The 15,549-nt window shown below is 38.1% G+C and overlaps 2 protein-coding genes across 2 annotated transcripts in view; both read right to left on the reverse strand.

Annotated features, from left to right (window-relative positions):
* The window catches only part of ADAM2 (ADAM metallopeptidase domain 2), an 84,225-nt gene extending 80,288 nt beyond the window's left edge, over positions 1-3,937 (reverse strand). The window contains exons 1-2 of the mRNA XM_089903556.1: positions 1,640-3,937; positions 983-1,059 (exon numbers count right to left, since the gene is read on the reverse strand). Coding sequence (XP_089759682.1) covers positions 983-1,059; positions 1,640-1,694 — 132 coding nt within the window. The 5' untranslated portion in view covers positions 1,695-3,937. The remainder of the gene's footprint in view (positions 1-982; positions 1,060-1,639) is intronic.
* Positions 3,938-3,961: 24 nt separating this feature from the next.
* LOC111173536 (A disintegrin and metallopeptidase domain 3-like) overlaps positions 3,962-15,549 on the reverse strand; it is a 110,365-nt gene continuing 98,777 nt past the window's right edge. The window contains 2 exon segments of the mRNA XM_089903783.1: positions 3,962-11,310; positions 14,737-14,793. Of these exon segments, the coding sequence (XP_089759909.1) occupies positions 11,277-11,310; positions 14,737-14,793 (91 nt within the window). The 3' untranslated portion in view covers positions 3,962-11,276.

The raw sequence follows: 15,549 nt of genomic DNA on the forward strand, positions 1-15,549 counted from the left end.
TAGTCAACATTTTTCCCTCATGAATTTGACAGTTGAGGACAGATGATTTTTTTTTTTTTTTTACTTCTCTTATGAGAATTACTGTCATAGTATCTGGTGAAACCTGGTTGAAGATATTACCCTCTAAGTAGATTCTGTGTACATTTTCTAATATGACCAAGTAATTCCATAGATTTTTCCATTAAAAAAATAAAATACTCTTAAAATGCTGTTAAATGTCTCACCTCTTTTTTTCTATTTAAATGATTTAAAGTTTTCATAAATATTCATTCCCTTATAAATTATATATTGAAAATTTTAAGCTTGTGATATCTGTATCAGTGTGACAGCTAGGTAGCTGATAAGGAAATATTTGCATTCAAATTATCTAAACATTCACTACCAATCAAAAAGAAAATTAAGGTGTGGTGTTTTAAAAAAACACTTCACTTCTTTAGAAATGATTCTAGAAATTAGTAAAACAGATAAGAAACTTTCTAATTAATTCAAAGAATAAAAAAGAGAAAACTAATACCTGAACCAAGATACACTAAGATGGCATAAAAAGAATTAATGATTAACATATTTGCAATCAAGACATAAAAATTATTCATACAACACTTCATTAAATCAAATGATTGCCATCCCCTATAGGGATGCCATAGGCTTACTTAACAACTACTAAAAATCCTCCAAATATTGTATGGTAAATGAGTGACAAGAGACTGTAAATGGATCAGGTCAGGTATTATTCAGACACTCAAGAGGGAAAGAGATTTAGAAGATGGGCCTTGGGGCTTTGATAATAAGCATCACTGCACCATATTTCTATGAAACATTGTTAATCTTGGTTCATTTTCAAAAGGGCTCTTCCATTTAAGAAAAATTGGGTATAAATATAAAATTCAGAAAGTGTGCAGAAATGAAAAACACCAGGTTTACTTATTAGGAACAAAATATTCACATGCTTTTTAGTTTGTGAAAAATGTTAGGGCTTAATTACGTATGTTTCAACTCCTCCACTTGACGTTGACCGTATTTTCTCTGGAACTGTAATTTGCACACGTAGTCTTTCTGAATCTGCAAGGTGCAAAATGTTTTATAGGGGCAACACTTACCACCTCATAGCTTCCTTCATTATTTCCTCATCTAAATCCATAATATTCTATAAGTCATCCCTCATTTTTACTCTCTTTTCAAATACCCTCACCTCAATAACCACTTCTTTCTAGAATTACAAATCTTTTAAAGAGAAACAGGTATACTACTTTAGAAATATTGCCCTGTGGGCAGGTTCTGGTAACCCTGAGGTAATAGGCCCAAATGCTCTCAGAACAAATAAAGTCAGGTCCTTTGGACCTTCCAACTACAGAATCCAGATATCAGAAATGCAGAGCAGTATATGAAACTCTAATCTTAAGGGATCTACTCAAGCCACGGCATCTCCCATCTTTACTACGGTCCCAAGAAGAGTGGGAAAGACCCTCACAACCAAAGTGGATTTTGATTGGGAAAGGCGGCAATGTGGGAGTGGATTCAGGCTTACACAGTTGGAGCTCCCACCAAAAAAACACTTTCAAAGGGATATCCAGCCTCTCAGAGGGAAACAGAAAGGAGACCTGACATTCCCTAAAGGTCAGAAGAGGGTTTTAGTACTTACTATCGTCTGTCTGAAGCCCGATGAGCCCCAGAAGCAGAAACAGAAGGCACCACATGGCTGGACGTCCTGGATGGCAGCCTGAATAACGGCCGTACGCTTGACTACAGGGCAGTTGGGGGCGCGAGGAGACCCCTCCTGACCGCACACACCGCAGGAGGCAGGCGGCCGGGAGAGCAGCGGAGGGTCGAGAGGCTGCCTGCTGTGCGCCGTTCAACGTGGGCGACCTTGGCCGCTAAATCTATGCAGGAGGATTTGACGCCTTGTGACTCCGCTTTCCGGCTAAGAAAGCGCAGAATCACTTCCGAAAGGCAAGGATGAAGAAACAGCTAATGAACAGGAAGATTCATCTACACTTAAGTGAACTTTTATATAATATATATAAATATTTATACTACATATGTTATACATTTATGTATAAATATATAATATATATAGGCACTGCTCAATATTCCACTGAACAAACCAGTGTAATTAACACCTAGATTCAGATCCAGAAATAAAATATAGAACCACTAAAGCTGCCAGATTGTCCCCTGACAATCACTACTTCTAACACCATAGATTACTTTTGTCTGTTTTTGAACCTATATAAATGGAGCCAATCACCATGTATTCTTTTTATGTTTAAGTTTTTTTAACATGATGGTTAGGAGATCCATCCACGTTGTGAGTAGCAATAGTTTGTTTTTTTTTTCCCTCTTGTTGCTGTATATCACACATTGAATGTGTCCATCTGTTTTTCTATTTTACTATTGATTAGAATTTTGTTCATTTATAGTTGGAGCTATTAAAAAACATATCTGGCATAATGCCTTCCAGGTCCATCCATGTGGTTGCAAATGGTATTATGTTTGCTGAAATAAGTCAGACAGAGAAAGACAAATACTGTATGTTCTCACTTATATTTCAAATCTAAAAAATAAAACAAACAAATGAGTATAACAAAACAGACTCACAGATACAGAGAACAAACTAGTGGTTACCAGTGGGGTGAAGAAAAGGGGGAGAGGCATGATAGGGGTAGTGGATTAAGAGGTACAAACTTCTATGTATAAATTAAATAAGCTACAAGGATATATTGTACAGCACAGGGAATATAGCCAGTATTTCATAATAACTTTAAATGGAGTGTAATGTATAAAAATATTGAATCACTATGTTGTACACTTGGAACGAACATAATATTGTAAATCAACCATACTTCAATTAAAAAAAAAGTTCTGGATCAGTGAAAATAACCAAAAACCAAAAAAACCAACCATGTTTGGCTATTTCCTTAATTACTATCAATTTTTGATTCTTCTATTTTGAGGCTATGTTACTTTTAAAACTTTTTATTTAAGCACAATATTCTCTAGGTCCATCCATGTTGCTGCAAATGGAAGAATTTCATCCTTTTTATGGCTGAGTAATATTCCATTGCATATATATGCTGCATCTTCTTTATCCATTCATCTGTCATGGACACTTGGGTTGTTTCCATGTCCTGGCTATTGTATGTAGTGCTGCTATGAACATCGGGGTGCATGTATCTTTTCAAATTAATTTTCGTCTTTTCTGGATATATGCCCAGTAGTGGGATTACTGGGTCATATGGTAGTTCTATTTTTAGTTTTTTGAGGAACCTCCATACTGTTTTCCATAGTGGCTACACAAGTTTACATTCCCACCAACAGTGCAGGAGGGTCCCCTTTACTCCATGTCCCCTCAAACATTTGTTATTTGTAGACTTTTAAATTCTACATTCTATCAGGTTTGAGGTGATATCTCATTGGGCTTTTGAGTTGCATTTTTCTAATAATTGGCGATGTTGAGAATCTTTTCACTTGCCTGTTAGCCATTTTGTATGACTTCTTTGGGAAAATGTCTATTCAGGTCTTCTGACCAATTTTTGACTGGCCTGTTTGTTTTTTGATATTGATTTCTATGTGCTGTTTATATGTTTTGGATATAAACCCCCTGTTGGTCATTTGCAAGTATTTTCTCCCATTCCATGGGTTGTCTTTTAGTTTTGTCAATGGTTTCCGTTGCTGTGCAAAAGTGTTTAAGTTGAAATAGGTCCCATTTGTTTATTTTTGCTTTTTGCTTTAGCTTTGTGAGACAGATAAAGATAAAATACTGCTATAAATTATGTCAAAGAGTGTTCTGCCTAGGTTATCTTCTTAGAGTTTTAAGGTTTTGGGTCTTACCTTTAGATCTTTAATCCATTTTGTGTATGGTGTGAGGAAGTATTCTAATTTCATTCTTTCACATGTAGATGTCCAGTTTTCCCAGCACCAGTCTTTTTGAGCCCCATTCTGCCACATCTCTCTGACTTCACCTGGAGAATATTCTGTTTTTAAGGGCTCATGAGATTAGATTGGACCCACCCAGATAATCTAGGATAGTGTCCCTACTTGAAGGTCCATCACCTTAATGACTTTTGCAACTTACCTTCTACCATGTAACATACATATCCACAAATTCCAGGGATTAGAGTGAGGGCATCTTTGAAGGTCCATTCTGCCTACCACCAAAGCACTGGTATGGGACGTTAGGGAAGGGAAGCAAGCCAACACATGTGAGTCTGTGAGCTGGTTACTGCTCCTGTAAGATAAAACTAAATCCCACAAGCAGCTCTTGGAAATGCTATAGAATAGGGTACAGCAAACATTTTATGTAAAGAATGAAATAGTTTCAGCTTTGCTGAAATAGTGTGCCATATGGTCTCTGTTGCAACCGTTACCAAGCAGGGTTCTTGGTCTCCTTAATCAATAGAAATTGGTCAGAGGCCAGACAAGAAATTCAGGCAAGGCTTTATTGGGGCCCCTGCTGCAAGCAGTGGTGGGGGAGTGAAAATAATCAACAGTTTCCCTTGCTGGCTCACTTCCTGAGGTGGGGGGCGGGGGCAAGCTTGTTCCGTATATGGGGTGAGGGTAGGGGTGTGTCCAGGGGTCAGGCCAGAACAGTTGCTTAGGTGGTTTGCTCACCCCTTAGGTGGTGTTGTGTGCAGGGGTCATGCACAATACCCTGCTTTTGCTCCAGGCTCTTCAAAAGCGGCAGTTGGGTGTTTCTTTTTTTGGGTCTTTTTGTATCTTTTGTCCAGAATTTGTCCCAACTCAGCATGCATGCAGTTATTTTCAGTCCCATACAGCTTCTTTGTATTTTGTTGCTCGAAGAGAGATTTGTCCAAGTGGAAGCACTGCAGCACTGCAGCAAAGGGTCCCAGGTCCCAGCAAAGGGTCCCAGGTCCCAGCCTGTCTCACAGCTATTCAACTACCTTCATATCTATCTATTTACCCTCCAAACACTCTATCACAATAATTGAATATGCACAGCTCTGATAAAAGCCAGTCCCTTTTTTTACGTACCAGATCCTCTCCTCTCCAGTTTACTCCATGATTTTGTTCTTAAGTCTTCATTATATCCAACATCATCATCTTTCCCCCATTTCTTTATTTCAAAAAAATCTGTAGACAATATGTAGTGTCTCCCCCAAATAAAATCCCTTCTTTGATCATAAATTGCACCTCATAATCCCCAAAAGGTTGTCTATGTTTACCATCTTCATTTTATCACTTCCCATAGAGTTTATCAAGTTCCTTAAAAAATGATCTAAAATATAGATTGGGATTTTACTGAACTTATAGATCTCTTCTGGAAAAATTAGAAATTTTATAATAGGCATCCATTTTCTTAGTGCTGATATACAGATACTAGTGTTTTCCAAGACTGATCATCCTGATGAATTTTTTAATGTTGTTGTTCTAATTGTATACTGATTCTGTTGATTTAAGTAGGTAGTTAATTATAATTTCTGCAAATGAGGGCAATTCTTTTTCCTCTTCAAATCTTTCCTCCTTTTTATTTCCATCAAAATAATAGTCAAAGCTGCCAGTTCTTTGTTATATTTTTAAGCAAGATTTTAGACATCTTTGCCTTGGCAATAGATACTACAACAACAAAAACAAAAGTAGTATTATATTTTATAAAATATTTCATAGTCTTCATAAATATTTAAAATTTCCCTCTAATTCCCTTGAGTAAATATTTCATTATCATGAGATTTACCACCTTCTGGAGTCTTGTATCATTTGGACAAATCTGTGATATCTCTTCAGGCACAACATACCTTTCCAACTTTTGATGTGGAACTGAGTATAAAGAATAAGAAATTCACCATGTCTTGTAAACAACCTCACAAATGTATGTGTGAAATTAATTCAAAAGAAAAACAAGGCTTACACTGCTTCATGATTCATTATGCATGTAGCTCTTGGACAGGAACACTTGTGGATGTCATCATACGTTAATCTTAATTTAAGGCCAAATAATTGAGCTATAATAACTAAAAATCCCTCCAATGTTATTGCACCTGGATACTAAAATAAAGAAGATTGAAGAGAACACCATTATGTAAGAAGAAAACAAAAGCAAGTAATGTATTAAAACAGTTTTGATCCTATAAAATTTTATACTTTAGTACTTTATGTTGAGCACATATTACACTTTATTTTGATAAATCTTTGATACAAATATCCATACTAGTTAATTGATTAAGAAGCATGAAACAATGGAAAAAAGTAATTAAACTACCAGCGTTCTCTGGTGAAAAATTTGGCATGCCCAAATTCCATAGCCTTAAACACACTTAGTATTTCTGATGAAATCAATATAAAACACATTTATTTAACTTTCTTATTAAATCAAATCATTCAATTTGCAAAACTAATTCAATATACATACGTGTCAGGCACTACAATAGAAAATAAGAATATAGTGGCATACTGGGGACTTCCCTGGTGGTCCAGTGGTTAAGATTCAATGTTTCCACTGCAGGGGGCATGGGTTCAATCCCTTTTGGGGAACTAAGACCCCACATGCTGCATGGTGCAGCCAAAAAAAAAAAAAGAAAACAATATAGTGGCATATGTGAAAGAAAGGGACTTTGTCCACACTTGGAGCATATATTACAGAAGAGGAGAAAGAAAATTAATAGGAAATTAATGACAAACTTCCCAAATATAAAGAGATTGTGAAAAGCGCTCTGAAGAAATGGAGTGCTCGAATAGAGAATTTTGAGGAGGGGTATAACCATATAGATAAGATAGTTAGAAAAACCTATTTGTGGAATTGATGTTTAGGCTGAGATAGAAAGTTTGGGAAATGATCTAGCATTTTGAATAGCAGTAGGGAACTTGTATGGGAACCTGTTCAAAGCCTGTAGTATAATGAGTGAAGTGAAGGAATGACAAGATGGAAGTTCTAAATATAGGCAAGGCCATGGTAAAGAAATTTGGAGTGAGATATTACCAAAAAAAAAAAAAAAATTGGGGGTAGTATAGAGTGGCATTTCATATGATTTAACCTTGATAAATAAAATGATACTTTTCTCATCTTTTTAATCATTACAAGCTAAATTCTTAGAACTTCTCTAATTTTCCTATATCAATAAAAATTTATAGCGAGTAAAATTTAATTTATACCTAAAAGAAAAATATTGTGTGTATGTGTGTGCATATGTGTGAATGAAAACATGGAATATTATCTAGCACCATGGAAAAATACGTTAGTTGTTACCCTCTCCTGTTATCCTATAAGAGCTAAGCTTGAAAAAAAGGGAAAATCCCAGTATCAGAATTTGAAAGAAGGTTAAAGACAAATCAGAGCATGAGAGATGATATCTGGCTAACCACCAGGTTTTAAGGCAAGATATAGGAACCAGAAGCTGGACTTCTAGTGCTCACTCAGAGAAAGGAAAAATAGTCTTCTACTTTCATATTTATATAGTTGAAAATAAATCCCCTGTATAAAGACATGCTATCGGATAAAACAAGTCCTTAGTTATACTGTGCAGGAAGAGAAGACAGAAGACCTAAATGTAAGAACTGAAGCCATAAAAGTCCTACAAGGGAACATAGGCAGAAAACTTCGACATAAATTGTACCAATTTTTTTTGTGGGGGGGATCAGTCTCCTAAGGCAAAATAAATAAAACCAAAAGTAAACAAGTGGCATCTAATTAAACTTAAAAGGTTTTATACAGCAAAGGAAACCATCAACAAAACAAAAAGACAACATGTGGTCTGGGAGAAAATATTTGCAAACAATGAGACCAACAATGGCTTAATATCAAAAATATACAAACAGCTCATACAATTCGAAATTCACAAAATAACCCATTAATAAGTAGGAAGAAGACATAAATTGTTGTTTTTCCAAAGAAGATACACAGATGTCCAACAGGCACATGAACAGATGTTCAACCTCACTAATTGTTAGGGAAATGAGGCAAATCAAAACTGGAATGAGGAATCGCCTTATGCCTTTCATTTTTTTGTTGTTGTTCTTGTGGTAGAATATGAGGAAATATGCACTTTTTTTTTTTTTTTTTTTGCGGTATGCGGGCCTCTCACTGTTGTGGCCTCTCCCGTTGCGGAGCACAGGCTCCGGACGCGCAGGCTCAGCGGCCATGGCTCACGGGCCCAGCCGCTCCGCGACATGTGGGATCTTCCCGGACCGGGGCACGCACCCGTGTCCCCTGCATCGGCAGGCGGACTCTCAACCACTGCGCCACCAGGGAAGCCCACCTTATGCCTTTTAGAATGGCTATTATCAAAAAGGCAAGAAGTAACAAGTGTTGTAGAGGGTGTGGAGAAAAGGGAGCCCTCATACACTATTTGGAGGAATTTATCTTGTGTAACCACTATGAAAACTAGTATAGAGATTCCTCAAAAAATTAAGAATGGAACTACCATGTGATCCAGCTGTTCTGCTTCTGGGTATTTATCCAAAGAAACTGAAAACATAATTCAAAAAGATATATGCACCCCTATGTTCATTACAGAATTATCTATAATAGCCCAGATAAGGAAACAACCTAAGTGACCACTGACAGATGAATGGATAAAGATGCGGTATGTATACACAATGGAATAGGAGTCGTAAAAAAGATGAAATCTTGCCATTTTTGACAATATGGTTGCACCTTGATGGTATCATGCTAAATGAAATAAGTCAGGTGGAGAAAGACAAATACTGTATGATTTCACTCATATGTGGAAAAAAATAAATTAAGAAACCAAACCAAAGCAGAACAAACACATAGGAGAGAACAGAATAATGGTAATCAGAAGGGAAGAAGGGTGGGGGATGGAAACTAAAAATTTGGTGGTGGGCACACTGAAAGAAGTTGAAAAATGTGGTACACATGCAACTTATACAATGTTAAAAACCAATGTTACCTCAATTAAAAAAAAAGGATATTGGACTCAATTCTGCATGAGACAATAAAAAACACAATTCTTCAACTGTGTGCCTATTCTTACAATGTTAGATTATAATCTGTTGAGGAAAGGGAAGAAAATGTTGAAATGGAACCTTAGTGTATCTTGTTAACAGTTACTGTTAGAACCATAAAAAGGAAGATTTAGAAATGGGGAGGCCAGCAAGACAAACTCAGAGGGGAAAAGTGACACCACTGCAGAAGACAGAACATGTAATTGTCTTTGAATTTTCTGACAAATATCTTAAGCTACTCACACTCAAAACCTACCTCAACTTCTGCCTGCCACTCACCCACACCTTCCTTTATCCCAGTACACTCCACAGCAAGGATGTGTTATACCAATAGTTGCAAAAATAAACTCTGCTCAGGTCTAAAACTTGGACCTGCTAGGCGGTAGTACTCCTGGGAAACTGATCCTGAGAAATTATGATTAAATAAGGCAGGACAGTGATCATAATGGCCCCAAATAAGTTAGTGGCAAAGGGGATGAGGGAAAGTTATGGTAGAATCATCCCGATGTGTATTATTTTTACCACAGACTTCACCCACTTAAAGCACACAGGTGAATGATTGTAGGGTTTTTAGTGTATTCACAGATATGTGCAACTATTACCACAGTCAATTTCAGTTCCCTCATCTCAAAAACAAGTCCTCTACCCTTTAGTTATTACCATCACCCACCCCAGCTTTTCAATCCCCACCCCCACTTTCAGCAGTAAACAACCACTAATCTTAGTCTCTCTAGACGTCCATGCTCTGGATGTTTCATACAGATGCAGAATATGTGGTTTTTGTGACTGGCTTTAGTCACTTAGCATAACGGTTTCAAGGTTCATCCACGTTGTAGCAATATCAGTGCTTCCTTTTTGTGGCTGAATACTATCCCATTGTATGGACGGACCCCATCTTGTGTATCCATTCATCATTTGCTCATTTGGAGAAAGAAACTCTTGGTCTTTGTGATGAGATGCTCCCACCCCTGACCCAGGATCACCTTCATTTATATGGATGGAAATTCTGTAGGTCCTAATTAGACTCCAGATAGGCTGATGGATCTCTAATCCACAAATAATGCTTTGAGGTGTGCAGAAGTGAACCCATCTCAGGAAGAGGGAGATGAAGAGAGGGGGCACTGAAGCAAGAAACTGTCACCCAGAAAAGCTCAGCTTCAGTCAGGAAAGAGCAGCAAGTCTGGGTTCCTTCAAAGGACAGAGATAGATATATTCTAGAGCTCAATTTCCACGAGGGCAGGGAAGTATCACCTGGAGACAGAACAGTTATCTATGACCAGGAACTCAGGGTGAGCAATTCCTTGAAGATAAAATGGATGCTAGTGACTGAGGGCTCTGGGGCTGACCTTGTGTAGCAACACTTCCTCTCAATATCCCGAAGCTTGGAATGGGTAGGGGATGAGAATCATGAACTATTGCAGAGGTGCAGATTCTAGGTGTCCTCTCTTGAGATGGGAGCGATTAGTAGGGCCATGGGTATCTGAGGGCAGTCGGCGGCAGGAGTGCACAATGGAAAGTTTTCCGTTGGGATGCAACAGCCTTGCAGGTTCAAAAGAGGCCAACTTGCCTATTTCCTACTAGAGGACCATAGTACAAGGACTGAAACTGAGCAGGATCCTGTGGAGCCCTCCTGGGCACAAAAGGCTTTCTGTGTCCCCAGCTTCCAGTTTGTCGGAAAAAAGGCTTTCAGCTTCCTAGACCTTCCCTGAGTTCCAAAGGGCGTATTCAAACAGTTACTAATCAGGGAAGTGAGGGAAGGCAGGAAGAAACGACAGTGCAGCATGGGGCCTGGTGCTGTTCGTCTTCGGGGATGTGCAGAACCATCTGACGCGTATGTCTGAGTTCTTCAACAGGGACTAGGGCCCCCTCAACCCAGATGCAGGAAGTCACTTCAGGCTGAGCACAAGCATGTGGACCCACACTGGCAGGAAAGGCTGATGACTGAGATTCCTGGAACAGCACCCTGTTACCTCACCACCAACCAATCAGGGGAAGGTTCCATACCCTGCAGCCCTTGCCCCAAATTTTGCCTATAAACACTCTTCCCCAAGAGCCATCAGGGAATTGGCATTTTTGAGCATGAGCTGTCCGTTCTCCTTGGTTGGTCCTTGCAATAAACCTTTCTCTGCTCCAAACACTGATGTTTCCCTTTGTTTGGCCTCAGTGTGCATCGGGCACACAAACTTGGGCTCGAGAACAGAATGAATCGACACAACGCGACATACTTTCACTCACAGGATTTACTTTTGTTTTTGAAATTGAAAGCTTTAAGCCGTCACAAAAGGAGAGAAAAGCAGATTTTTTTATTCTTGAACCAGGCCAGTTAATGGTGTGTTTCTTGGCAATATCTTTTCCCCAAATTATGGCTTTTGACAGTATTGTTTAGTTACCATTCTAAAAGAAATACAGAAAAAAGAAATGCTACATTTTTAATGGTTAATAAAAGCTGTCTAATTTTACTACAAAGCTATAGGTATATCAATTAATATAAGACAGTTGATATTGTCACAATCTATACCTGTGCTCTACAGAATTTGTAAACTCAAGTTTTTTTTGTTTCTTTGGTTTGATATTTTCCAGAAACATTTGTGATAGCCACATTAAAAGGAAATGCTATAAACTGCTATTTATATATGTCTCATTTACACAGACTCTATATTTCACATGGGTCAAAGAAAGTCATGAACAAGGAAACAGAGAGAAAAAGAGCAATACAATATGTGAAGAAGGAAATAATTGCTCTTTTCTCTATTTTTACCTACAGAGGAGGAGAACTCCCAACAGTCCTCTGTGCGTTTCCAACAGGTGTCCCACACACACATGTTCAGAACAAACTCCTTCTTTACTCCCCTCCGCTTCATGGCTCCAAAACCAAGCTGGTTCTCAGCTGCTGTACAACACGCCATTAGTAAAAGCTGTCATTATCCACAGTGTCAGAAATGTTTGTCTTTGTAGTTCTCTTTTATTCTAACCCAAATACATCCATCCAGTCACCACTTCAACCAAGTCTACCCCTGTTAGGTCTCTGAAAACTGTGTTGTTCTTTCCGTCTTAACCAATCCTGCCCTCATCACACTTTTCCTGTGCATTCCATTTCACTAGTCTCCAGTTCTGACTGAATCTGACTGAATTTCTCCTAATTTATCCCTGTGAATTTTGTAAAAAGCACACCATAACTTGCTAAATCCCTCCCTTACCACGTCAAAAATACTTCAACTACGTTCCATTCATCTATGAGGAAATGTAACCTTTTAATCGTGGCATATCAGACACTGGTCCTGGCTCAAAGTTACCTAGGCAGATTTTCTCCTTCAACATCCGTACATTTTAAAATAAATTTTTAAATATATTAAGAGCACAAATTTAGACACAGAGAGGTCTGGCTTTACATGGTAGCCTCGCTATCTTCCTGCTGTATAGCAATGAACATCATTTAAGTACTTCTTCTTACACTCTATAGCCAAACTATCAATTCATTCTGTTGGTTCACCTTCAAAATTTATTCCTAAGACCATCTTTACTATCCTTGGTCTGAGGTAACATCCTTTCTCTCCTGGATTAGTCCTGACATTTTATTTTTCATTGTATCATTCATGTGCTTGAAAAGCTTCTGCCCAGGTATATGCATGTGTTGCTCTGCCAGCTCTATGTCTGTCTAAGACAGACTTGGTTTACAGCTGCAACAGTAAAGCTCTCTCTTTAGCTGTGGGAAAGCCTGAATATCTGGTTTCACTTTTTGCTGAGATAAGGGCAGTGGGATTTATGATGGGCTTTTTAAAACTTAAAATAAGGAACCTTGAGACCTTGTGCCTGAGGCGTCTCTCTGACCCACAGTGCTTGCCTGCACCCTCTCTTGCTGTACTGTATCCTTTGCATTTAGATAGAAGCCTTCTGTGAGCTGATGGTGATGTCAGGTGACTCCTTTCAAATATCTAAACTGGGTCATTATTTGCGCCTCCTCCAATTCCTTGCTGACACATCACTTGCTCCCTAGGGCCTACTCAGTCAGCCACATTTAAAGTTGCCACCCAGGGCTTCCCTGTGGCGCAGTGGTTGAGAGTCCACCTGCCGATGCAGGGGACACGGGGTCGTGCCCTGGTCCGGGAAGATCCCACATGCCGCGGAGCAGCTGGGCCCGTGAGCCATGGCCGCTGGGCCTGCGCGTCCGGAGCCTGTGCTCCACAACGGGAGAGGCCACAACAGTGAGAGGCCCGCATACCGCAAAAAATATAAAAAAAAAAAAAATAAAGTTGCCACCCAGTTCCTCCTTCAGTGTCAACTGCCCAGTTAGCCCCACTTCTCTCATCTTTCCCATAAAGAATCACCTTTCAGTACCCTTTATAACCAACTTATAAAATATGTTTCTCGAATGAATGTGTCCAATTCTTGAGGCAAGACCTTAATATAACCATAAAGTACTGGTGGCAGGAAAAGACTGTGAAAAACAGACAGAAGTGTAAAAGAAAGCAAGATATTGCATTTACGAATTAAGACTTGGAGAAAGCCGGGGAGACACGTGCTCACTGTACCGCTCTAGGAGAAAATGACTGAAGTTGTGTGGAGGTGAGAAGTTCAGGTGAAGACACCCAGCATGATGAAGGAACTATGACAGAGGACATAAGAAGAAGACAGCCGAGGGCCAGAATCTTCACCTAAGATGCGGGCCTTTAGTAAAGTGATCAGAGAAGAGGGAGAGGGTGGTCTAGGCAGAAATAAGACTACTTTACATTGAGGACAGGAGTCATAAATGATTTGCTTGGTGGCCGATAAGGAAACAGAGACCCACTGACTTTTTTCTCCATCAAAGTCAGATGTGGCAGGTAAGTAAAGAGATGAACTTGGGATCTCACACTTAGATGAGTTTTTGATTGTTTTCCCAGGGATAAGTCTAATATGTCAAATATCACGATTTCTTTACACATATAAGTTAGAAATTTGAACGACATATACAGAAGCCTCGTTTATCCCATCTGACGGTAAAGAATTTTTCTTCTGCCTTGGAGGGTGAGTGCATTTAGCATTTGCCTGGCATCCTCTAGGTCCTCAATAAGTGTAAATTCCATTCCCTATTGCCAGTCTTGTATCAGAAAATATGTGGCAAAATTGCAGAGTTCTTAAGAGCTTCAACCTTAGTGTCTGGTTGTCAAACTCAAACTCAAAAAACTCACTAAAATTCTATACATGTGGGGAATTATTTACATTCTTTATGTCTGTTTCCTTATTTCTAAAATAAGGAGAACACAATGTTCTGTGGCAGCCTGGATGCGAGCGGAGCTTGGGGGAGAATGGATATATGTATACGTGTGGCTGAGTTGCTTTGCTGTGCACCTGAAACTATCACAACGTTGTTCATCGGCTATACTCCAATACAAAATGAAAAAGTTTAAAAAATATAAAATAAGGAGAACAATAACCTGGGAGTTATTGTTAGTGAGGAATAAATACAAGTGTTGGGAGACAACCTGTGTAAACCTCTTAGTTAGAACATTAAATCTACCAATCAAATGCATGATTGCACATAAATATTTTAAGAAAATATTAAAAATCCCTTTGAAGTCATTTCTTTTTACAAAGATATTGGTTAATAAATCTGTGGCTAATGTGAGTTAACATTAAATGTTTCTAGATAAGTATAAAATAAAATTCACATCAAATGGTTTGTTTTAGTCTTTGTTTTAGTATATGATAGCAACAAATAGAAATCAAAATGATGAAATACGGGAATAATATCTTCCTTATACTGAGGTACTGTTAAAAATATTGTTTTAAGTATTTAATGAATTATATCATTTTGTCAATAGTTTGATTCTTTTACTTCACCTTTCATTGTAAGACTGGTTGCTGTTACTGTTCCTACTGCTGTCTTCTGATAGAGATCTGTTTAAAGAAACAGAATTATTTTTAAGGTTAGGAAACACTGTAATCTTAAAGTCAAGAAAAGTAATGAAGCTAGATTTGTCGTAATTACTCAATTAATATGTACCAATATCCACTTTGCTTTCTATATGCCACTCAGGGATCATATATTGTAGTGCTTGTTTTTTTTCCTAAGGTTAGCCTAACTTTTAAATATGTTAAGCATTTTTAAAATTTCAAACTAAAAATCCATCTATTACTTTTCTCTATTTTGTCTACATGGAAGACTGGATGAAATATTAAAATATCTATGATAATGCTTCTCCCAAGTTAAATAGATAATTTACATGTAAATTCTTAAATTATCATAACTTCAGTTATATGATTTCTATCAAATACCTACGTGAATAGTTATTATTTCACTTTGTTAATGAGATCCTTAATGAGGCCTCTCTATTAGCTATGCTTAGTTACACTTTGTGGTATTTATACAGCTTCCATTTGTTCTTTGGATCCTATACACACTCAGCTCCTGTTGAAGAGGAATGTCATGGTGTAAAGGTTCCTACTAAATGGCTACAATTCTTTGTTCACAGATGATAAAATCAGGTTTGAACACCTAACTCAGGATTATAAATCCAGACAGAACACTGGCTGAAATGAGATACACTTGCACAGTTATTTCCTTCTGTCTCTTCAGAAAATGAACTAACAGGCACTGGTTTTGGCAGATTACTGGGATTTCTACTTGAAAATGAAACTAGAAAGAGTTGAGAC

The sequence above is a fragment of the Delphinapterus leucas genome, chromosome 21 (assembly GCF_059928025.1).
Source record: "Delphinapterus leucas isolate spDelLeu-1000000601 "Yukka" chromosome 21, BTC_Dleu_Yukka2, whole genome shotgun sequence".
In the NCBI taxonomy this organism is placed as follows: domain Eukaryota; kingdom Metazoa; phylum Chordata; class Mammalia; order Artiodactyla; family Monodontidae; genus Delphinapterus; species Delphinapterus leucas.